This window comes from Podarcis erhardii (genome assembly GCF_964252035.2).
Source record: "Podarcis erhardii genome assembly, chromosome: 13".
In the NCBI taxonomy this organism is placed as follows: domain Eukaryota; kingdom Metazoa; phylum Chordata; class Lepidosauria; order Squamata; family Lacertidae; genus Podarcis; species Podarcis erhardii.
In genome coordinates this window covers 52,283,582-52,308,800 of record NC_138502.1, presented here as the reverse complement: position 1 = coordinate 52,308,800, position 25,219 = coordinate 52,283,582, and the positions used below count along the sequence as shown (strand labels likewise).

Here is a 25,219-nt window from a genome sequence, read left to right as displayed (position 1 = left end):
ATGCCAATCAACAGTTGTTGTTAGGAGAATTACAGGTAAGTGAGCCAAAATGGCTTAAAAAAACCCCAAACAGCTGGAGACACCAGCTGGAGGTGGGTGCATATGAGTAAATAATAGAATTGGGGGGTTTTTTTTTGGAAGAGGCAGACCAAGAATGAAAGTGAGTGCTAGTTTTGAGACCTGGGAAACAATGTGAAGGCTCTGGCCTGTCTCTGATGCAGGACAGTGGATTTGCTCAAGCTGCTTCCCTCTGCGCTTGCTCAACTTGCATATTTGCAAATTTTTAAAAATGTCACTCCATCAGGCTGCAGCCAAAGGAGAGAAAGAAAGTTGGTTCTGCTGAGATACCAGATGCTTCAGCTCTCTCTCTTCCTCAGCAGCAGTCATCTCATCAGAAGCTCACCTGACGGTCACTCATCTTTTAGGTGCCAGGGTGGTGATGGATCTGGAAACCAAATCCTCTGAGGATTGAAAGAGCTGGGTGTGCTTAGTCTGAAGAGACAGGTGTGCATTCTTCTTCCAATATCTGAAGGGCTGTCAGGATGCAGATAGAGCCAACTTGCTCTCTGTTGTTCCAGAGGGCAGGACTTTAACTAGAGGGTGGAAACTTCAAAGAAGCAAAGTCTAGCTAAACATTAGAATAAACCTTCAAAGGTATCAAATAAATGGTTTGGGGAGGTGGTGGGCTCTCTGTTTAAGCAGAAGCTAATACCACTACAGTGCATGCACTTATTTCTAAATTCATACAGATGCTGAAAAAACATTTTAAGACCACATGAATGAGAAAACAAGACTTAACAGCATTGGATCTGACCCAAGTCCACCTAGTCCAGCATTTTGCCCAGGAGTCTGCTGCCATCCCTGTCCCACTCACGTTCCCAGCCCTTTTTGTCTGCTCCTCTGGCATATCTTCACAGCAGGGCTGGCTCACCCTGAGGCAAACTAAGACAGCTGCCTCAGGCGGCCAAATCTCGCAGGGTTGCTGTGCAGCACATGCCCTGCTCCCCCTGCTGCTGCCGCTGGAGAAGTGATGGCGGCTTCCAGTGAGATCTCGCAAGAGTGCCATGAGATCTCGCTGGACGCCGCAGCAGCATGACCCCAGTGAGCAAGGCTTTGGTGGGCGGGCGGCGGCACCGTCCCGTTTTGCTTCAGGCAGTGAAACAGAATGTTATAAGAATTTTGAGGTCTTATATATATCATATATATATATATATATATATATATATATATATATATATGCAGGTTTTGGTGTCCTCGGGTGTCTTCCCGTGTAAAAGTTGGGGTGTCTAGGCGACGTTTCGACGAGGTCTCACTCGTCATCTTCAGGCTGGTGCTTTCGGCTTCTTGTTACTGGAACAGAGCAGGATCTCAGTGTTTGAGTTCCTATAAATACTGTAGAGGGGGTGTGGTGTATAGCCTCCAATGTTCTGGGCAGAGAGGAAGTTCCCAGGCTAGTGTGCCTTTTCTTCTTTTGTTCCTTAATTACTTGAGAGATATCTTGAGTGGTTTCTTGAGTGATATCCTGAGTACCACTTAGGTGGGTCATTAGGTGTGGATTAGTTGTTAAAGTCTTTGTGTCTTGACCTCTTGAACTTTGTGAAGAGTTTTCCTGAGAAGATGGCTGTACTGTACTTAGTTGTGCTCTGGCTTGGCTTCGTGTATAGGGGCGAGCTGTGGTTTTGTGGCTTGTGTCAGCCAGATCTGTGTAGGGATTGCAGGGGGGTGCAGCATCCGGAGGTGCCACCATGGATTGGCTACTGGATGGTGTCTGTAATTCATCTGTGGAGAGGGTCTGGGTTTGGGTCTGGTGTGGTTGATTGGTGTTGGCGTTCTGTGTGTCTCTGGATCTGGTGTCAGTTTTTGTGGGGAGGGCTAATTTCCAGATGTCTGGCAAGCGGGATGTGTCGTCACGCTTGTTCATGTTGTGAGGGTGTTTCTCTATCTCGATGGCTTCCATGATTATTCTCTTGTGGTGATGTTCCGTGTTAAAGAGCAATTTGGAATCTGCAAAATTAATTTCGTGTCCTGCTTCTTTCATGTGTTGGAAAAGAAACAGGACACGAAATTAATTTTGCAGATTCCAAATTGCTCTTTAACACGGAACATCACCACAAGAGAATAATCATGGAAGCCATCGAGATAGAGAAACACCCTCACAACATGAACAAGCGTGACGACACATCCCGCTTGCCAGACATCTGGAAATTAGCCCTCCCCACAAAAACTGACACCAGATCCAGAGACACACAGAACGCCAACACCAATCAACCACACCAGACCCAAACCCAGACCCTCTCCACAGATGAATTACAGACACCATCCAGTAGCCAATCCATGGTGGCACCTCCGGATGCTGCACCCCCCTGCAATCCCTACACAGATCTGGCTGACACAAGCCACAAAACCACAGCTCGCCCCTATACACGAAGCCAAGCCAGAGCACAACTAAGTACAGTACAGCCATCTTCTCAGGAAAACTCTTCACAAAGTTCAAGAGGTCAAGACACAAAGACTTTAACAACTAATCCACACCTAATGACCCACCTAAGTGGTACTCAGGATATCACTCAAGAAACCACTCAAGATATCTCTCAAGTAATTAAGGAACAAAAGAAGAAAAGGCACACTAGCCTGGGAACTTCCTCTCTGCCCAGAACATTGGAGGCTATACACCACACCCCCTCTACAGTATTTATAGGAACTCAAACACTGAGATCCTGCTCTGTTCCAGTAACAAGAAGCCGAAAGCACCAGCCTGAAGATGACGAGTGAGACCTCGTCGAAACGTCGCCTAGACACCCCAACTTTTACACGGGAAGACACCCGAGGACACCAAAACCTGCATTCCTGTACCCGTGAAAATCTACGAAAGCAAATATATATATATATATATATATAAAATAGTTGTTCATAAATGTACCAAGCAAACACATACAAATATGTAAACCACATGTCTGAAACCCACAGAAAAGTCCTGAAGCCATTTTCTCTCCCAAAATGACCTCAAATATTTCTCTACAAGGTCGGAGGAAAATGGGAAATCTCCCCATTGTCTCTTTCACAAATCCTGTCTTAAGGGCACATTCAAGATATGAATAAGATGTGAGCCTGTGACCTGTGACCTGGATTCAGGAACTGAGTAGTTATCATAACAAGAGTGGCCAGGATGCCCAGGTAATCTAATCAAGTAACCTAGCAGACAGGAGGAAAAAAACAACTCACTCAGATTTCTGTTGTAGTCCGCCCCTTCTCTGATGTATTAAAGGGGTGGTCTTGGGCTACACCCCTTCTGTGATGTACGTATGATGTATCTGGGGGGTGGTCGGACTCCAGGGTGGGCAATTTAAAATGTCTATATAAGGGCTTGTGCACATGGCTCGGGGTCCCTCCTCCCCTCCTATGTGTGGTGGGAGCACCCTGTTGCAACAGCTTTAATAAAGATCAGGCTTACTAGCTGCTTTGCTTCTTAATATTCTCAGGTTGGTCTCTGTTATTTTCTCCTACCAATAGAGAACCTACAAAAGGACTCTATATGGGCTCTTGGGTACCCCGTAAGGGAAAAGGAGCAGTTTTTTCCTTATAACAAGAACGTGCTGCCCTGCTTCACAGCCATGAGGGCTCTGCCTCCTGAAGGTTCTGCTGGCATGTGAGGGGAATTCCTCTGGCATCTATATCATGCAGGGGCAACAACGCAGGCTCAAGCTCCACCAGCTTCTAGATCCTAGAGCCCCTCAGCCAGAAGACCTGAAGTATGGGAGTGTGTCCTAATTTTTCCCTAATTGAGATTACTGGGGCTGAAGTTACAGGCTTAATTTTGCAACCTTCACTGCTACAGACAAGCTCAGGGTGATCCATCTGCTGCCTCTCTTGCTCATGGCAATGATTAGCCCACAGAAAGTTGCTTTGCTTTCAATATTAGTGCAGGCAAAGGGATGAGTCACTGCCTAGGAAAGAACAGTACTAGGCGTCACATCAGCCTATAAAGCCTCTAGTCCTCCTTATGTGGCTGTAAAAAAGACAGCGAGGCAGGCTTACTAGAAATAGAACCTATTAATATTGGAAGCACATTCATTTCCCCCATAATATTTCTTGCTGGCTTCCTTGTGCTCAAACAAGGCTTCAGAAATGGTCCAATTAATGGATTTTATCAACTACTAAACATTTAGGCAACAAATGAAAGGATTTCAATGTTGCTTAATAAAAGCTTAATCAAAGTGGTACTGCAACTTATATGCAGAATAAGGCAAGCAGTGAAAATGCAATTTAATAGACAATATTTAATAAAGGCCTTTTGTTTATGCATAATAGTTCCTGTGCCTCTAGCATGACAGTCAATTTAAAATGACAATAAATAGACCAAAGGTGGAGCTATGCCTGCTGAGACTGCTTCTGCCCTCAGTGATCCAAATGAGTGACTCACTCTCTCTGAATGCTGCTTACCCAGAGGTGCCAAGATCAATATCTGAAATGACTGAATATGGCTCTACTGAACTTGGCAGGAGTTGATACCCTCCTGTTTTTCCTGCAAACTGCACAAGCACATAAATGTCATTATCCAAAAATTATCTGTTGCTGGCCTCCAGTCTGATCTTAGTGTCAAGCATTCACCTGCTGCAGCGCCTATGGCAGGTGCATGAGTCTTTGTGTTGGTGAAACGCCACACAGAGAGAGAAGGGGAGGGAGGGAGGGAACTGGAGACTGCAGGTTTCTGCGCATACTATCACTCTTCCAGAATAATGAGGTTGTGGCAGGAAGGATTGAAACAACAAAGTTATTAATGAATTCAAGTCCCAGATTTGTGTTTGTGAGCAAGGCAGGGGCTGGGTGGAATATAAGATCTGCACAAGCTAAACCACAGGCATCCTTGACAAGATTTAGTCTCCTGCATGCTATCTCAAGCCATGCTTATCTCCTAAGGAAGGCTGTTGTGCAAACAGGGAGGTGCGAAAAGGAAGACCAGAAGACCTTGTTTTGCAGCCTTGCTATTGTGAAGTGGGAAATTCTTTCTCTCGCCATGTGTATCTCTTCTATCTAGAAACAGAAGTGTGTCTCAGCGGCTGGAGCGTATTGCAGTGTTGTAATAAATGTAGACTGCTGTGATGGGACAGCAGACTGTGCCCAAGGTGTGGAGGGGTAGGGAGTCAAGTGCTGTTGCAGAACACACAGAGGTGTATGCGCCAGCCCGGCATCTCTTCTCTTAGCCAGCTGCCCTCAAATGCACTGGTGGAGGAAGAGGAATGTGGGGAGAGCGCACCACACCTGGCAGTGCAATCCCAGTGGGGTGCCATCGCGGCTGGGAGCCCCCGCACATGCTGGGTGCCACACCCCCACCTGCTCTCCACTCCCCGGTGCCGGAGAATGAAGCTCCGCCGCTGCCTAAATGGCCTTGGCCCAGTATACCTGAAGGAGCATCTCCACCCCCATCGTTCTGCCCAGCCGCTGAGGTCCAGCTCCAAGGGCCTTCTGGCGGTTCCCTCACTGAGAGAGGCCAAGTTACAGGGAACCAGGCAGAGGGCCTTCTCGGTAGTGGTGCCTGCCCTGTCGAATGCCCTCCCATCAGATGTCAAGAAATAAACAACTATCTGACTTTTAGACGGCATCTGAAGGCATCCCTGTTTAGGGAAGCTTTTAATATTTGATAGATTATTGTATTTTAATATTTTGCTGTAAGCTGCTCAGAGTGGCTGGAGAAACCCAGCGAGATGGGTGGGGTGATGATGATGATGATGATGATGATGATGATGATGATGATGTAGTACAAGGAATCTGGAGAGCACCAGGTTGGGGAAGGGTGCCTTAATCTCATGCGTAAAAATGCCTACTATTGATGCTCTCTCTGGAAGCTCAGGGTCAATACAGAGATTGCAAGGTGTTTTAAGTACACATCTTAAAATGTGCCAGAAAGTGTGTTTACAAACATATGCAAAGGACAGATCAAAGAGTTCAGGATGCAGGTCGCAATCAAGTATTTAACTTAGCAGAAAGGTAGGCTGTAAATATTTAAAGTATATAATAAAATAACGTGTGGGAAGGTTTTCTGTAACCTCTCTCTCTCTCTCTCTCTCACACACACACACACACACACTGCTCTGAATCTCAGCTATTACTGGAAAAAGAACCTACTTCTGTAGCAAAGAACCTAGTGTATCAAAAGGCACTCCCAAACATCTTTCCCCTCCATTTCAATGTGCCAGAAACTCATTTTCCTTATCTGCCCCTGCTCCAGCAACTGGTTTTTTTATAACAACTTTTCCCCATGATTCGCATCAGTGCCTTTCACCTTTTCATTTCAAATGCAATAATCCCATTAGATGCCCAGAAGCTTGTAATTAATGCTGACTTCCCGGCTTCCCACTTCCTGGACTTCCCCATCTTCTGAATAAGGCTGTTGCCCTCCTGACTTTTATAAACTTACGTTTCTCTTGAGTCGAGGCACATTCTAGCCACAGATCTTGTTCCACCATTGTTTCCCCTGCTGCTTGTTCCTGTTCTCCCTTCCAAGATGCTCAGTTTTGTACATGGAAGAACCCAGAGTCTCACGAAGCACGAATCTGCCTTGTCCTGGTTACAATAGCGACAAGTTCACATTGTTTCCGCTCCAGACAAACCTGTAAAACAGGAACTCTTGCGCTTCATGTGTCAGAAGAGGCTTTAATTGATTCATGGCCGTTGCATCCACCCTTCGCACAGCCCTGGGAAGACGGGGCCAGATAATGCCTCCCTCAGCATTGCCTTCTTTTAGAGGCTTTTTCCCTGGTGGGATTTCTGGACCTTTATCAACTTCACCGCAGGCAGAAATGGAGGAGGGAAAGCTTTCCTCACCGCAGCAGATCCAGAAGGAAGAGTCTATGTGATGCAATGGGTAGAATCGTGGTTCTCAAACTTTTTTCTCTGGGCCACACTTTTTTTGGGGGGGGGAGGTGTTGCTTGCACCACACAGAACTTTTTATTGATAACAAATACATCGGAAAACAAAAGGAAAGAACTCCTTACAGTGCTTGGTTTATAACATAACAGAACTACTTTAAAATATGATCACAGGACAAACCAGAAAGTATAAAACAATGCAGCTCAGCATCATCAATAAATTCTTCAGTTATTTTGCCTGATTTTTTCTGTTGAGTAGTCAATTCAGACACTTGGTAAGATATAACCTGTATCTTATCTGAGATTGCTATACATTTTTTGAAATATGATTATTGGCATTTCCGCTGTACCAACAGCCTTTTAAATACTGAACATCCTTGTTTGCCAGATGTCCATGTTTTGACAACAGGTGTTTTCTCATATTGTTTTGGGGCCATATTGGAATTAGAAAGGTTCTCACCGCAGATCAAGCCCATAGGCTGAGGAACATTTTCATTTCCAGTCCATGTGAAACTGAGACTCATATAGCTATCCACATATAAACAAACTTTCTCTTTTTGGAGGTTTGCTTGGGCCTGCTATTGGTGTTGAATTATTATTATTATTATTTTTAAATATTTTTATTGGTTTTACAGAATAAGAAAAAGAAAAAAAATAAAGTACAAAAGTTTCATAATTCATATTTCTTTTACAGAATCTTTTGGACTTCCCCACATCTTCCCGAATCTGCATTATTTATAGTACCAACTTCAGCATTTTGTTATCTTATTTCATCACTTATTGTATCTTTCATTTTGTCATGTTACCCATTTCAACATATTTATAACCCAATGTTCATAATACAAAATCTTCAGCTATTTATTATCTTATTTCATTACTTATTGTATCTTTCAATTCATCATGTTACCAAGATCGAAATTATTATAACCCTAATCTTATGTATTTTAATTAAAACATAATGCAATAAAAATTTTTCTTAATTCCACCTCTAACTTCTTGTGCCTTAGTTTTCATTTCACCTAATTGCAATTGCTGGGGCTAGTATTTCCTAAAAAGTGCATTTTCTTAACATTCATACAACTTGTAATGTTTTTGCAAATAGTCCTTGAATTTTTTCCAGTCCTCTTCCATTGTTTCTTCTCCCAAGTCTCGGATTCTGCCAGTCATTTCAGCCAGTTCCATATAGTCCATCAACTGCGTCTGCCATTCCTCCAGTGTGGGTAAATCTTGTGTCTTCCAACACTTTGCGATGAGAATTCTTGCTGCTGTTGTAGCATACATAAAAAAAGTTCTATCCTTCTTTAACACATTCTGGTCTACAATGCCCAGAAGGAAGGCCTCCGGTTTCTTGGGTAAGGTATATCTAAGTACCTTTTTTAACTCATTATAGATCATTTCCCAAAAGGCCTTCACTTTCGGACATGTCCACCAGAGGTGAAAGAATGTCCCTTCCGCCTCTTTACACTTCCAACACTTATTATCAGACAGGTGGTATATCTTAGCAAGCTTGACTGGGGTCATGTACCACCGGTATATCATTTTCATAATATTTTCTTTCAGGGCACTGCATGCCGTGAATTTCATTCCGGTGTTCCATAACCTTTCCCAGTCATCAAACATAATGTTATGTCCAATATCCTGTGCCCACTTTATCATGGCGGATTTGACTATCTCATCCTGTGTATTCCATTTAAGCAGCAAGTTATACATTCTTGAGAGTAATTTGTCTTTAGGTTCTAACAATTCTGTCTCTAATTTCGATTTTTCCACCTGGAACCCAACCTTTTTGTCTGTTTTAAAAATTTCCCGAATTTGAGCATAATGCAACCAGTCTCGCACCTTGTTTTTTACACTTTCAAAACTCTGCAGCTTCCAATTGTCACCAACTTTTTCAATTAGTTCCCAATATTTTGGCCAGTAGGCCTCCATGTTAAGTCTCTTACGTGCCTTGGCCTCCGCCGGTGAAAGCCACCTTGGTGTTTTACTCTCCAATAAGTCTTTGTATTTTGTCCAGACCATAAAAATTGCTCTTCTAACAATATGGTTTTTGAACATTTTGTGAACTTTAACCTTGTCATACCACAAATACGCATGCCACCCAAAAGCGTTATCAAACCCTTCCAGATCTAGGACATCAGTGTTCTCTAACAAGAACCAATCTTTCATCCAGCAGAAGGCTGTAGATTCATAATATAACCTCAAGTCTGGCAGGGCAAATCCCCCCCTTTCTTTCGCATCTGTTAGTATTTTAAACTTAATTCGGGGCTTTTTGCCCTGCCAAACAAACTTAGAGATATCCTTCTGCCACTTTCCAAAACATTCCACTTTGTCCACAATCTGCAGGGTCTGAAACAAAAATAACATTTTCGGCAAAACATTCATCTTTATAGCTGCTATTCGGCCTAACAAGGAAAGTTTTAGTCTTGTCCAAATTTCCAAATCCCTTTTAATTTCTGACCAACATTTCTCATAGTTATCCTTAAACAAATTCAAGTTTTTAGAAGTCAGATACACCCCTAGGTATTTCACCTTTTTAACCACATTTAATCCTGTCTCTTTCAAAAACTCATCTGCTTCTGTAGATGTTAAATTCTTTACTAGAACCTTAGTTTTTTGCTTATTCAACTTAAATCCCGCCACCCGACCATAATCAGAGATTAAATCTAAAACTCTTTTTGTGCTAGGGACTGGCTCCTGTAATGTTAATACCAAGTCATCTGCAAATGCTTTCAATTTATATTGTTTCACTCCGACCTCAATACCCCGAACTGACCGGTCCTTTCTAATCATGTTCAAAAGCACCTCCAGGACCGAAATAAACAATAATGGGGATAGGGGGCACCCCTGTCGTGTCCCTTTTTCAATATTAAATTCCTCCGTCACCACATTGTTTACTATCAATTTAGCTTTTTGTTCTGAATATATTGCTTCTATACCATTTTCAAACCCCCGTCCCACTCCCATCCCTTCCAAATTTTTCTTCATGAACATCCAAGAAATGTTGTCAAAGGCTTTCTCCGCGTCAATAAAAATTAACACCGCTCTAGTGTTAATATTTGTTTGTAAGAGTTCCAAAATGTCAATAATGTTTCTTGTGTTGTCAAACAAATGCCTACCCGGGAGAAAGCCTGCTTGATCTTTATGGATCACTTCATTCAATACTTTTTTAAATCTACTAGCCAAAATATCTGCAAAAATTTTGTAATCCACATTTAGGAGTGAGATGGGACGGTAGTTCTTAAGTTGAGTCTTTTCAGCTTCTGTTTTGGGAATCAATGTGATGAAAGCTTCTTTCCACGTTTCTGGTGCCTTCTTACCCTCCATGATCTGGTTGCATACCTCCATCAAGGGTTGTATCAAATAGTCCTTCAAAACCTTATAATATTTGGAGGTAAGTCCATCAGGGCCTGGAGATTTGCCTAGTTGGAGGTTCTGTATGGCACTCTCAATTTCCTGCTGTGAAATTTTAACATTCAGGGTTGTTCTCATTTCCTGGGAAATTTTTTGTAATCCGTTAGTTTTAATAAATTGATCCATCTCGGATTCTTTCTGCGGCCCTTGTGCATAAAGATCTTTGAAATATCTCTGGAAACATTTTCTGATTTCTTCAGGTTTCTGAACCATTCTCCCTTCAATCTCTAGATTTGTAACTGTATTTAGTTTTTGTCTTTTTTTCAACTGCCATGCTAGCAGTTTCCCACACTTGTTAGCTGATTCGAAAGATCTTTGTCTCATTTGTTTAATTTTCCACTCCACTTCTTGATTTATCAGTTTCATGTATTGGGCTTGGAAAAATTTCACTTCTCTCAGCACTTCCTTAGACTTGGGCCTAGATCTTAATTTTCTTTCTCCTTCACTTATTCTCTCCAGTATCTTCTGCTTCTTTTCATTCCAGAGTCTTTTCTTTACAGTGTTTTGTTGTATTAGAAACCCTCTCATAACCGCTTTACTTGCATCCCAGATTGTTCTTTTTTCCACCGTAGTGTTTAGATTTATCTCAAAATAATCTTTTAAAGTTTTTTGGGCCTTCTTCACAATCTCCTGATCTCTAAATAAGGTGTCATTCATTTTCCATCGGAAGGATCCGGTTATGTTTAGTCTCAATTCCATTTTCAAAGCATTGTGGTCGGAGCAAGTTTTTGGGCAAATTTCCACTTTTCTAGTTTTAGGTGCCAGTCCTTTAGTTGTCCATATTTGGTCGATTCGTGTCCATGACAGATGAGCTTCGGAAAAGAAAGTTCCTTCTTTTCCTAAGGGGTTCTTGACTCTCCATATATCGATCAGATCCATATTGTCCGTCATTTCAAAAAAAGTTTTAGGTAGTCTGCCATCTTTTGTTATATTTGCACTTTGCGACTTATCCATGTTTACAGAAACGACCCCGTTCATGTCTCCCAGCATAATGATGTTGTTATAGTCTAAATAGTCCAGTAAAGTCTCATGCAGCTTCTTAAAAAATTCCGATTTTCCATCATTTGGTGCATAGATTCCTAATATCAAAAATTTTTCTCCGTGTGTGTGGATTTCGATAGCCAAGATTCTGCCTTGTTCATCTTTAAATAGAAATTTCGGTGACAGGTTCTCCTTTGCATATATCACCACTCCTCTTTTCTTAACTCTGTCCGAAGAAATAAATTCTTGGCCTAGCCTTTTATTAATTAGCACTTTCCGATGGAGCCTTGTCACATGTGTTTCTTGCAGGCAAATAATGTCCAATTGTTCTTTCTTCAAAATATGAAATACCTTCCTTCTTTTTTCTGGGGAATTTCCACCATTTATATTCCAACTAAGAAGTTGCAGAGACATCCTGAATCAATTTGTAGGCCTTACAATGGGGTGTTTAGGATTCCCCCATTCCCGGCGGTGGTAAAGATGGTCCAGCTCCAGGCTGTTTAGTTTCTGGTAATGGAGGTGGCCAAGACGCAACTGCTCCTTTCTGGAGGTCTTCCCCGTGGTCGTGAAGAAACTTCTGCTGGTCCTCTGGTGTTCTAATTCTTACTTTCCTTCCTTTATAACTGAATGATAGTCCTTGCGGGAACTCCCACCTGTAAGGGATTGTGTTGTTTCTCAGCAACTTTGCCAGTTCTATGTATGAGGCTCTAAGATCCAATAACAATTTGGGTATGTCTCTATAAATTTCAGCCTTTTTGCCTTCTATCTCTAAAGATTTTTTGAAATGTAGGCCTAGTATCTTGTCTCTTTCTTCTCTTGATCTCAAAATAACCAAACAGTCTCTGGCCTTGTCTTTCTTCACCGATCTGCCCAGTCTAAATGCAGTCACAATTTTAAAGTCTTTATCTTCTTCTATTCCCCAGAATTTGGAGAATAAAAGTGTCAAGAATCCTTCCAAATTGCCTTCCTCCAATTCTGGGACAGCTCTCAGCCTAAGGTTATTTTCCTTATTTCTCAATTCAACCATCGACAGGTAGGCCTGCTGTTCCCCTACCTGTCTTTGCAGGGGCTTGATTTCACCTTTAATCTCATCAACTTTTTTACTTGCTTGCTCCGCTTTTTGATAAGCTTCCACAGCTAATTTATGATTTTCAGCTGTTGCTCCTTGTAAATTCTCAATTGCCTGAGTATTCTGAGAGACCTTTTCAGATAGTGCACTAATAGTGGATGTTGCTTGGTCTATTTTTAGTGATTGATTGTCCACTTTTTGATTTAAAATTGCTAATTGTTCTAAAATTTGTTTCAAAACTGTGTCAGATCCTCCTGTTGCCATGTCCTCTACAGCAGACTGTTCGGCTTCCACCTCCTGTGCTATCAGGACGGTTGGAACAGATGATCTACGGTGATGAGCTAAGGTTGTTTGGACAAGTTGCACAGGCTTCCTTTCTTTTTCTTTTTCTCTTTCTCTAGCTTTTGCTGCTCTTGTTTTCCCTGTGCCACTCATTCCACACCTGCCTCTTGTTCAAGGTCAAGTTATCCTTTATTCCATGAGAAAGCAAGTCCAGAGTACAAACAACTAAACCACAGAAATTCCAAACAATATATATTTCCCAGGCCTCTGTAACTCCACAATCCTCTAGGGGGAGTATCTTAAAATTTCAAGGAAGGAGAGAATTTTTCCGCCATTTAAAGTTTCTGTGATCTCTTTTTTAGTTTGTAATTCCAAGACAAATTTAGTTTGTAATTCCAAGACAAAAGAAAGGTTCGCAGAGTCCTCTACTTTTTAAACTAAAGCCACAAGGTAGCCAGAGAGGTATCTGCAACAGTGTTTTAAACATTGAAGTCTCAATATATGTAGCAACTTAAAGTCTTGTTACAGTAGTCCGCAGTTTGACAGCTCAATTACGCACTGACAGCCCGACGACTTGCGTTCTTGAAACAAAGTTCCAAATACAAGTCCCGTAAGCTTAGATAAAATCTCTCTTTGTCTTTTAAATAAGAAGACTGCAAATTCTGTAAATGCACAATAGTTCCACTTTATAAAGTTCCCTTAAACGCCTCAGCGCTCCTCAATGTCTATGCTTTGTTCTTGTGTCGGGAGACGGACTTCCTTTTACTCGTCTCCCGTTTTCAAGCCAGAAAAGAAAATTTTAAGTCCAACTTTACTCACGGGTATGTTACTTGCCAAATTGATGTTCACAGGAAGAAAGGTCGGCGCTCATCAGCAGCAGCCGCGCGGCTTCGCCTCCCGCAGAAAGAGCGATGAACTCACAGCGCCGCTCCCCCTTTCGCGCTCCGGAGCCCCTTACGGGGTCCCTTCGTCGCTTCTGGGGGGGTTCCTGGCGCCCGCCGAGTCCCACGGCCACGGGCTCCCTCTGCCCGTGGTTTTTCCTAACGGGTCGCCGCTATGCCGCAGCGAGCGACCCTTTTCTGCGGAGCCCCTCTTCAGAGGATGAAGAGGACCGCCATCGCTGTTTCGCGCCGCCTATTGGTGTTGAATTAAATGAGTTCTTCTCCCGCACTCTGAACAGTGATTCTTGATCACAGCTACGATTGTCCTCAATATCCCTTGCTGCCCTAGGTCTCATTTTGAAAATATATCTATCCATATTCTGCAAATAAAAAAAATATTTTGATACTATACTGTACTGCACTAGGTAAAGGTAAAGGACCCCTGGACAGTTAAATCCAGTCAGACCACTAAGAGGTTGTGGCTCTCATCTTGCTTCAGGCCAAGGAAGCAGGCGTTTGTCCACAGACAGCTTTCTGGATCATGTGGCCAGCAGGATTAAACCACTTCTGTTGCAACAGGACACCATGACAGAAGCCACAATTCACAAAAACACCGTTTACCTTCCCACCGCAGTGGTACCTATTTATCTACTTGCACTTTGACATGCTTTCGAACTGCTAGGTTGGCAGGAGCTGGGACCGAGCAACGGGAGCTCACCCTGACACGAGAATTCAAACCGCTGACCTTCTGATCAGCAAGCCCTAGGCTCAGTGGTTTAGACCAAAGCGCCACCTGCTCCCCTTATTCAATATGATACTACACTGAAATGTTTAATTGTTTCTTTGATTGTCCTTGTATCTTCCTGCCTCACTTGCCATCCTCTCCTGCCCTACAGTGTGGACCATCACCCCCTTAGAGAAAAAGTGGGTTGGAGGGTAGGGCTAGGAGTGGGCAGACACAGGCTCAAATCCTCATTCAGTCATGAAGCCCCCCCTCAGGTCTTGGAGTCAGTTATTCTCTCTCTCTCTCTCTCTCTCTCAGCCTTGTTTACTTCACAGGGATGTTAGGTGGGGAAAAGAGACCCCTGTATGCCACCAGGAGTTCCTTGAAATAAGAGTGGTGTAAATAATAGTAACAGCAGTACGGAGAATTGAGGTACGGACTGCAGTGGAGGGGAGTGTCCTTCCGCTGCACACACTAAGCCTCCCACAAAGCCAAGTCTAGCTTTTCAGCATGCCACCCTGGATGGGTGCACACATGTGTGCAGAGCATGGCAACAATGGGCTATCAAAATTGCCAGGGTGCTCTTCTCTATGAAATCTTGAAATTTGGTGCCCACATGGAATCCAAGGCAGCCATATTACTAGAAGAGTCTAAAAGCAGGGCGTCTATTTATATCCATTTATAGTCTGCTCCTCACCACATAGGCAGGTTACATACAGTTTAAAACAACAAGCAAACCACATAGTGTGTAGCAACACCAAGCTATCCATTAAACTGTGTCAAACAGCAAGCAAAACCAACAGGCAGCCCTGCAGAGGGAGTGGTGCACTGGACTCACATTCCACCCCAAAGCCATGTGCAGAAAGATGTGCCTTGGCTCACCAACAAAATGCGTACAATGGTGGGGGTCAGACATGCCTCAAGGGGAGGGGGCTGTCCCACAGCCTGGCAATTTTGTAGCCTCTCTCCTCAAATGGGGACCCCCAGGTGGTTAAAGCAAGAAAAGAAGAAGGTGTGGTACCCTTGTATCCCAAGACACCTCAATTCCTGGAAACATCTGAAAAGGGAGGTTCTAAATCTCTCCCTCAAGCCAAGAGACTTGAGGTGTGCCCTTAAATACTTACGGCAAGCCCAGTGCTATTTTTCTAGAAGGCAATGGTACCTGCCTGAGAGGTGCCAGAACTGAGGTCTGGTTAGTTCTGCCTGGAAATAAACCCTGTTTAAGCCACTCCACTTTCAAAATCAGGTGCCCCCACAGCAAATGCAGAAAGGTATTTTTTTCAAGGAACATTTTCCTTCTTAACAAAAATGCCAGTTAAAATCTTTCTCCCAACAGTGTCACTGGGCACCTCAAAGCCACTGTTATTTCCCAGGACCTTCTTAAGAGATTTCTAAAGTGAGTAGAGTAGCTTGCCTTGGTTTAAAGTTTAAAAGGGGCACAGGGGGAGGGGGGAGAAAGACCACCACCCAGTTACCTCTTCAAAGTGTAAGCTTTCCCACCACCCAAAGGTGCTTGCCCAGGCTCAGTGGTGGGTGGTCAGTGGACTAGGGGACTATTCCCTGGAGACTATTCCCCTTAATGTTCTCCTGGTGCCTCCTTCCCAAAGCCCAGGAAGCTTTTGCAAGCCTTAGGGAGGGAGGAGCAATCAGTGGCGTAACTAGCCGCTCGGGTGCCTGGCGAGTGTGTCCTACAGCCGGGGGCGGGGTGGCTATGGGAGAGGCAGAGGGACTCAAGCTTGCAGACCTGAGCAGACTTTCCTCAGAAGAGGCCTGAGGCTGTAGACAGATACTAAACTACACATTTATTATACATAAATCAAGACAAAGAAAACATGGCATCTCTCCTTGCTGTCTTCTCAGAGAGAGACTGAAAACAAAAGCAATACAGAGTGGAAGTTCTGCTCGTGCCAGCAATCTGTGCTGGAATGTAAACAGACATGTGACATGTAACAATCCCATGTCTGCAGCAAAGGGTGGAATGGCATTCCCAACACCCGCACCCCCCTTCCTCTGCCAGTGGGTGCCATGCTGGTGCCTCTGACCCTAACTGTTTCCCTTCAGGAAATTTCACTGGACGCCACTGCCATGGCTGCTGCAGGCTCTACACCCTCCTCTTGATCTTTGAGAAGACATTTCTCATCACTCCCACTCCTCTCCACCATTGCAGGGGGCTCAGCTCCTGCTACCACCTAGGAGAGGGAGAGGAGTAGTGACAGTGGAGAAAAAGGAGGTTTTCTAAGGAACTGCCCAGCAGGACTGGTTCAGCAGTGTCGCGTGACCAAACAATGCCTGGGGCTCATGCACTAGGGGGGGAGGGGGGAGAGCACGGAGGGTGAAGGAGTCTGCCGTGGCAACCCAGCCCTCACTGCTGACACCACCGGAGCATCCCTGCCCAGCAGGAGCATGCTGAGCCACCTATGCAGGGGGGAGCCCAGCCAGCCGACGCAGCACTTGAAGGGCGCCAAGCAGGCAGCCCACCCTGGGAGCTGTGTTGATCGTCATAGAGACTGCAAGCTGAATGTGGCAAAAGTGGGCCAGAATCCCTGGGTCCTGGTCTGCCTCTTGGGTTGCTGGTCTGCTCCAGCCTGTGTCCCCGTGGCTCGCACTTTGGCAGTCCTGTGGCATCGTTATATCTGAGTACTGAGCGAAAACAAGTATAAAAGGAGAATTGCTGGGGCAAGTACTCTGGTGAGAGAACCCTAGCAGACATTTAAAACCACACAATATGCAGCAAAACATGGAAATATAAGCTGTTCTCTTTAAAATATGCCCTTCTACATCCTTCCAAAATTCCCCAGTTCCCTTAGCATAGAAACTTACATGTTTGGTAAGTTAAAAATGGTTTACTTAGAAACTCCCTAAAGGCTGGATTCATGTGTTGCACAGGCAAAAAAAAGTTTAGTTCTGTGCTGAAAGTTCCTAAATTATTGGTATATAGGTAAATAACACACCAAATTATTGGTATATAAGTTGGCTCTAGATCTAGATGCAGACTGAGGGAGAACAAATCTTGATTGATTAGTTTCTTCCTTCCCTTCATTCATTAAATAGATTTAGGCCTGTTGGTTATATGAGGCTGGCAATCCCTCACCTTCATGTTAGCAGGAGTGAATTGGCTCCTCCTTTGTCCAGATGTCATGTGCATCTACACAACTTCACCATGATGTTGTTTTTGTGACATCTCCACACAGTGGCACCACACTCGCTCTCCAGGATTCCTCAAAGGTGATAGACCAGAGTCTCCAGGAGAATACTGTCAAGTTACTTCAGTATCCTATGATGCAACTCTTCCGGTCCTGAAATTCTGAATTCCTTTAGTGTAGATGGGGAGTGCCTGACCAACACCTTATTAATCCTTAAAGACAATCCTGACTCTTCACAACTTAAACTACATATGTGTGGTTGCATACAGTTCCCACTCTGAGAGAGGGTAGAGGCAACATCACAGTTAATCATCATCATCATAGTTTTATAATTTATACCCCACCCATCTGTCTGGGTTTCCCCAGTTGAGCAGTTCCCAGTTCCACCTTTCTGTGTTAGTATTAGAGAAATACCTGGCAATAACAAAGCGAAATGTGGGGGGGGGGGAGGGAGGGAGGGAGGGAGGGAGGGAGGGAGAGAGAGAGAGAGAGAGAGAGAGAGAGAGAGAGAGAGAGAGAGAGATGGTCATAGGGAAATTCCCTGGCAAGAGCAAACAGTGTGCAGGATTCAGCTGGGATGCCTGTCAAAGGCTGTGTTTGCTTTTACTGTATTTTATTGGTATATGTAACATGCGACAAAACATATAAATAAATGTAATGGATGAGTATCTTTAATTAGCTGTAATGAACTAGCAGAATGACAAACAAGAGCTTAAAATGACATGGGAATGGAACTGGCAGTGTCAGACATCAGGGGCGGCCACAGGATTTGATTTGGGTCCCCTTTTTGGTGCTTTGGAAAACAGCCTGCTTTGGTCCAAAGAGCTTTGGCGGGAGGCTGCGCAACTCAGATCAGGCGCAAAGTCCGAGGGACATCAGGAAAACCTCATAATAATGGGAAATCACGTTGCCCCAAAAGCGCCGCCTGGTGTCACAATGTTATAACGCATTTAAAAGGCTGTTTGTTTGTTTTTAAAGAAACGAATGTCGCGAGTCCCAGGCCTGCTTCGTCAACCCAAAGGGTTCCCCCTCAGGTCCGCTTGTTCCGGGATTTCTGGTCGCGGGTCCGAGAGGCTCTTTTTCTGTTCCCATCGCGTTCTCCTGCAGAAACCCGCCGCTCCGCGGGGAATTGAGCCGGCGGCACAGTCTCTCTTTCTGCCGTTTGCTCCTTGTTCGGATTCAGCAGGAAGCAGCGGAGGAGCCCCGAGGGCGAGCCCTCCTGTAAACCAAACTCCTTTGGGCAGAGGTGGGTGAAGTTGGCATCCCAGTGTCCCCAGAGATGTGTTTCGTGGGGAATTGGTCTGCAAAGGGCAGGCATAAGAAGAGAAGAGCCCCTGACTTGTCAAATTACAAATAGGACCAGGGGCTTTTGTGCTGGGTACCTTTAAAGTAGTCCACCCTCTCCAAAGGGATGTTTGCTTGCTTGTTTTCCAGTGCCAGATGAGATTACAGTGGTACCTCGGGTTACAGAGGCTTCAGGTTACAGACTCCGCTAACCCAGAAATAGTACCTCGGGTTAATAACTTTGCTTCAGGATGAGAACAGAAATCGTGCTCTGGCGGCGCAGTGGCAGCAGGAGGCTCCTTTGGCTAAAGTGGTGCTTCAGGTTAAGAACAGTTTCAGGTTAAGAACGGACCTCCGGAACGAATTAAGTTCTTAACCCGAGGTACCACTGTACATTTCTTTTTGAACACAGAGAGATAGAGCAGAAAGAGAAAGTTTGCCATCTAGTGGCAACATGAGGAAAAATTGTTTTTATTAAAGATTTTCTTGGGTTACATTGTCTCCGTTTTCCGATTATAAAGTCCCTTTGTAACCCAAGCAAATACCGTACTTAATAAAAATTAATATGAAGTTCTTTATGCAGATAAATTATATTCAGCGTCAGACTTTAATGTTTTGTCTTCATTTAACTCTTGGAATAAAAATTCATAATCTAAAAAGAATCAGGATAATACCTTATTAAAACCACACTTATTTTAAAATGAACCAAATTGTCCCTAGGGGCAGAAGTGTCTCTAGGGGTGGTTTTTCCTATCCCAACGTAACCTGGGACTAAAAAAGTCCCTAAACCAAACCAAGAATGTGGTGTCAGAAGTCTGCTTCTCTGGATCAATCTTTGCTTGGAAAAAATGGAGCATTTATTATTATTATTCCAATATATCAATAGTAGCTGGTACCAAAAAAATCTCAAAATCAAGAGCTTTATCAGATATAAGGTATATCTAGATATATATCAGATATATATCTACCGTATTGGCCTGAATATACAGTAAGCCGCACCTGAATATAAGCTGCAGCTTTAAAATTGGAGGGTGGGTGATAAAAAAAATACCCAAATATAAGCCGCTCCATTCCTCGCTGCTCCTGGCTGCACACCGGGGGCAGTGGGGGGGGGCAGGCTGCGTTACCGGCATCCTTTTCCCTTCCCAGCCTTGGGGGAGAGGACGGGACGTTTTGCCTCACGCTCCTGGCTGCATACCATAAGGTCGTGGATATAAGCCACATTTTAACTTTTCACAGTCGGAATTTGGGGGAAAAGTGAGGCTTATATTCAGGCCAATATGATACATCTTTTTTTACTGCAAAAGGAACACTAGCTGGGCATTTGTGTACCCCTGGGTCAGCTTTTGTTGAACACCCCCCCCCCACACTTTTGCATTTACATTGATTGGGACACAACCACATTCTCCCTGTTCTCTGTTCTCAAAGCTGTGCAGATTCCTCCCCAGGCAGTGCATCTGACAATCTCATTCAACTTCATATGAGGAAAGCATATAGACCCACTCAGATTGTGACTGTAATTTTTAATGCTGTATTTCACATTGTTGTAACCTGGAAAGCATCGGGTGAATTGTAGAGTTGGGTTTTCTTGTTATTTTATTTCAGTCCAAACAGTTAATGTTAATTCTCTGACATTTGGGCGCACTGTTTCCTGCTGTGCAGATGTCAGTGCCCTAGAAGCAATAAGCTGTAGGTCTACTTCTGTGTAAATTTTGCAACAGAAAGTGTATCACAGTGTATTTTGCCCACAAAGGTCTGGGGGTTGGAGTTAAAACACAAAAAATGAAAGTATTTCCATCACAGAGGCTAACATTTAAATATTTCAAAAGGTCAACCCCACACTCTTATCTTATCTTATGTGAAATATTTGTCTCTCTCACACCCACAGCCTTCTTGGTGCAACCCAGATCATACCAACAGAAATGACTGTTTCGTGCTTTGGATATTTCCAGTGAGAAGCCCCTCCCCAGAATATTGTAGGTTCCTGGAGCAGTGGTTCTTTAAGCTTCAAATTGGGAAAGAGGTGAGAGAAAAGATGGTAAGAGACAGTAGCCTGGCAGAATCACAAAGATTCATGGAACTATCAGATGGGAGAGTCCAAAGGAAGGCCATGTGGTGCATCTGGCCAAACCACTAAAGAAAAACTAGAGCAGGTCAGCTGACAGCCACATTGTGATGTCACAGAAGGTGTCCCATGAAACACGCAGCTAGCAGCTGGATCTAACCATTAGTACCAAAACAACACAATCATCAGATACTGGTGAGCTTGACATCAATACAGTTGTACCTCGGGTTACATACGCTTCAGGTTCCAGACTCCGCTAACCCAGAAATAGTACCTCGGCTTAAGAACTTTGCTTCAGAATGAGAACAGAAATCGTGCTCTGGCGGCGCAGCGACAGCAGGAGGCCCCATTAGCTAATGTGGTGCTTCAGGTTAAGAACAGTTTCAGGTTAAGAACGGACCTCCGGAACGAATTAAATACTTAACCCGAGGTACCACTGTACCAGGAAAGGTCATAGAACAGATTATTCAACAGTTGGTCTGTGAGCACCTAGAAAAATAAGTCTTGCCCAACAAACCTCATTTCATTTTTTGATGAAGTTACAAGCTTGGTGGATCAGGGGAATATTGAGGACATAGCGTATATTGAGTTCAGTAAGGCTTTTGAGAAAGTCTCCCATAATATTCTTGCAAGGAAGCTGGTAAAATGAACAGTTAAGTGGATTTGACTGAACCCAAAGAGTACTCATTCATGGTTCCTTGTCATCTTGGGATGCCACAGGGTTCTGTCTTGGGTCCATTGTTGCTCAACATCTTTATAAATGACTTGGATGAAGGAATTGAGGGGATGCTCATCCAATTTGCAGATGACACCAAACTGGGAGGGGTAGCTAATGCTGCAGAAGACAGAATCAGAATTTAAAATGACCTTAACGGATTGGAGAACTGGCACAAGTGAATTTCAATATGGACAAATGTCAGGTTCTGCACTTAGGCAGGAAGAACCAGATGCAGAAATATAGGATGGGGGACACTTGGCTTACTAGCAGTACATGTGAAAGGGATCTGGGGATCTTGGTGGACCACAAGCTTAATATGAGCCAAGTGTGATGTAGCAGCAAAAAATGCTAATGCTAATCTAGGCTGCATCAACAGAAGTATAATGTCCAGATCAAGGAAAGTAATAGTCCCACTCTATTCTGCCTTGGATAGCCCATACCTGGAATACTGTATCTGATTCTGGGCACAACAATTTAAGAAGGATGTTGACAAGCTGGAGTGTATGCAGAGAGCAACCAAAATGATCAAGGGTGTGGAAACCAAGCCTTAGGAGGAGTAATTGTGGGAGCGACTGAGAGGAGATATGATAGCCATCTTCAAATATCTAAACAGCTGTCACATGGAAGATGGAACATGCTTGTGTTTGTCTGCTCTGGAGGGGAGGACTTAAACCAATGGAACAGATGAAAACCTGTTCCTTGATGTCAGGAACCTTCCTGCAAATATCTTATTTCCTGCCCTCCTGAAAACACTTCAGAAAGCAGGAGGGGCCAGTCCTGCAGGGTACTGCTTCATCATTGTGTTCCCTGCGAGGAAGAGTCCTGCGGCCAGCAAGCCTGAGCCTTTGGCGGGTGGCTCCCGGGCTGCTCCTCTGTGCACTCAGCTGCCATGCCAGGTCTGCTTGCCCTCCCGTCTCAGGAACCACCATGCCCAAGGGGCAGTGGTATATCCAAAGATGTCCAAATTGGCAGTCTGGAGCAGTTCAGTCCACCATCTCAATCCAAAACATTGTCACAGAGGAAAACCAACTGCTTTGTGTTCACAGATTGGGTGACAATATCTCAAAGGCCCCCAATAGAGAACAGACAGACAAACCTCTCTGCAAAAGTATGAGATGTCAGTTTAATTAAATGAACTCATAGAAAAACAAATTATATATTTTAGCTGAAACAAATATTTTCTAATATTTGAAATTTGGCAAATATTTTCAACCTGCTTTTCAGAAAGATGAATGCAAATTCTAACACAGAATAGTTTGTTCTGAGAGACGTTTCCCCTCCAAATTGAGTTCTTTGGATTTGTTTACATTCTCTTGATTGTTTTGGCTGGTATTACAAAAAATTACAGTCCTATTTCATGTCTATTTCATGTCTTCCATAAAATGCTTTCAGATATTAATATATGTCATATCAAATATTATTAAATATTATTAAATATAAAATATTGGAATCAAGTATCCCATGATATCAAATATAGATCTCAAATATCAGACAAATAATTTAGCTTCAAAAATATTTGGATAATATCTGCAAAGCATTTATTGTCAGGATTGATCTACAGCAAAATTATTTTGTTTAAGCAGACAGTGCACAAATATTATTCACTTGAATAAAAAGTGTGGCTCAATTTACCACTTGACATTTTTTCAGCATTCCATCTAGGTTGTAGCCATGTAAATCTCTCCATTCCATTTCACTGTTCCATTGGGTCAGATTCTGGGCTGGCCCAAGACATTTTGGTACCTGAGATGAACCACAAAACGGCATTTCCATCCCCACCAGTGAAGAAGGGCTCAGTGAAAATCTACATCAGAAATCACGGGGTGGGGGTGGGGATCTGCATCAGGATCTTGGTGCCTGTGGTGGTTGGCTCACTTTGCCTCATGGGTGGGATGGCCCTGGTCAAATGTGCCACTCAAGTGAAGTGTCACAACCAATCTTTATGCACAAAAAGGGGAAATCTGGTGCCAGTCCACAAATTAGGTAATTAACTTTCTACACTGCTATGCAGGCTGCACTCCTATGCAAACTAAGCAGGGAGCAAGCCTCACTGAATGTAGTAGAACTAGCAAGTACTGGTTTGCAGAGACTGTAGGCTTGGGCTGCAAAGACACAATCTTGTACTGCATTCTGTTTGTGGTGGTGAAGCCTTGCCATGAGCAAGAAGAGCTAACCAGGCCAGTGTGTGCATGAAGGTGAAGAAAGACAGAGATAGGAAAGAAATGGCACAGGACCAAAGTAGTAACGGTATCAAAAAAGGAGATAAGGTTGGTTTGGAATGATCTATTCTGGATAAACTCATGGCACCTCCTCATAATTAACACATGCTTTTTAAAATGCTCACAAACCAGGCCAATTTCCCCTCCATTCAGGCTTATAGGTAAAGGTAAAGGTACCCTGCCCGTTCGGGCCAGTCGTGTCCGACTCTAGGGTTGTGCACCCATCTCACTTAAGAGGCCGGGGGCCAGCGCTGTCCGGAGACACTTCCGGGTCACGTGGCTAGCGTGACGAAGCTGCTCTGGCGAGCCAGCACCAGCGCAGCACACGGAAATGCTGTTTACCTTCCCGCTAGTAAGCGGTCCCTATTTATCTACTTGCACCCGGGGGTGCTTTTGAACTGCTAGGATGGCAGGCACTAGGACCGAGCAACGGGAGCGCAGCCCGCCACGGGGATTCGAACCGCCGACCTGGCAATCGGCAAGCCCTAGGCACTGAGGTTTTACCCGCAGCGCCACCCACGTCCCATTCAGGCTTATATTTGGTGCTAAAGCCCAGCTGCTCGGTGAGCGACCAAAAGCTGGGTAAAAAACAGAAAGTGTGATTACATCAGCCCCAAAGCTTGAAGTTGGAAATAAGAAGAGATTTGGATTATGTTATTTATTTATTTATTTATTTATTTAATTATGAGCTGATTGTATGTAAAATTGAGGATTAAGATTGGCAAAATGCAAGGTATGGGGGAGGCTGGGAGATTGGCAGTATGAGAGGGGGAATGTATATTATATATTTATACAAAAAAAATTATAAGGGGTTCCTTTTCACTCTGTTTATTACTGGGGCCCAGATGTGAGACAGCAATGTTCAAGGCCATGTTAGGGAGGAATATGTGTGTGTTGTCTGGGAGGAAGCAGAGCCTGTTTTTCTCAGGCAAAGTGCTACTCAAGAGGCATCAGAGGGAAATGTTTCAAAACTGATTAATGACTATTATAGATAGATAAAAGAGGATTTACTCTATTCGACTATTTTGAGGACAGGTTATAACAATGTATAAAAGCCATAGCAGAAATTGGTAATTGAACAGGTGATGTGTAGGGAGAAGGAATGGGTGGACTTTGAAAAGATAGCTGTAAAAGTTATTATATTGGGAGCAGCAAAGAAGGGAGGAAAATAGAAGGGACATTTGGGGGAGGGTGGAAAACCAGCTTTTAAACTTGTATTAATTTGGTGGCAATTTGTTAAAGATCAATAAAAATAATTGGCAAAAAAGCAGAAGTCTGGATGAGTCCTTTGTTGCAGGTGCTACTTGCATCAGTGGAAGCTAACAGCAGGCACTGCAGCAAGGCAGCCAATTTGCTATCCACGTTAAAGCCTTTGAATCCCAAGGTGCTTCACTTCCAGCCAGCCATCTGTTTCTTATCTAATGCACTATTTCTTCTCCCCCCCCCCCACACACTGCACACACACACACCATACTTAATTTAAATCAGCTGACTATTTGAGGTTATTAACTATTGATCAAACTTGTGAAGTGGCATTTTGAGGACATTAAATTTCCTAGTCAGCATCAGTGCCCT

At 43.8% G+C, this 25,219-nt stretch overlaps 1 protein-coding gene and 1 long non-coding RNA gene across 3 annotated transcripts in view; one reads left to right on the top strand and one right to left on the bottom strand.

Moving 5' to 3' along the window:
• PTPN3 (protein tyrosine phosphatase non-receptor type 3) overlaps positions 1 to 6,595 on the bottom strand; it is a 92,398-nt gene extending 85,803 nt beyond the window's left edge. Inside the window, exon 1 of one of the 2 annotated variants that reach the window (XM_081835061.1) lies at positions 6,416 to 6,595. In XM_081835061.1, the coding sequence (XP_081691187.1) occupies positions 6,416 to 6,464 (49 nt within the window). In that variant the 5' untranslated portion in view covers positions 6,465 to 6,595. The remainder of the gene's footprint in view (positions 1 to 6,415) is intronic. The other variant, XM_081835060.1, reaches the window with a different exon arrangement.
• A 13,545-nt stretch (positions 6,596 to 20,140) lies between these two features.
• LOC309326425 lies at positions 20,141 to 25,182 on the top strand. The gene is made up of 3 exons (XR_014150294.1): positions 20,141 to 20,261; positions 20,305 to 23,797; positions 24,176 to 25,182. It is a non-coding gene; the product is annotated as an uncharacterized lncRNA (long non-coding RNA).
• Positions 25,183 to 25,219: the final 37 nt, after the last annotated feature.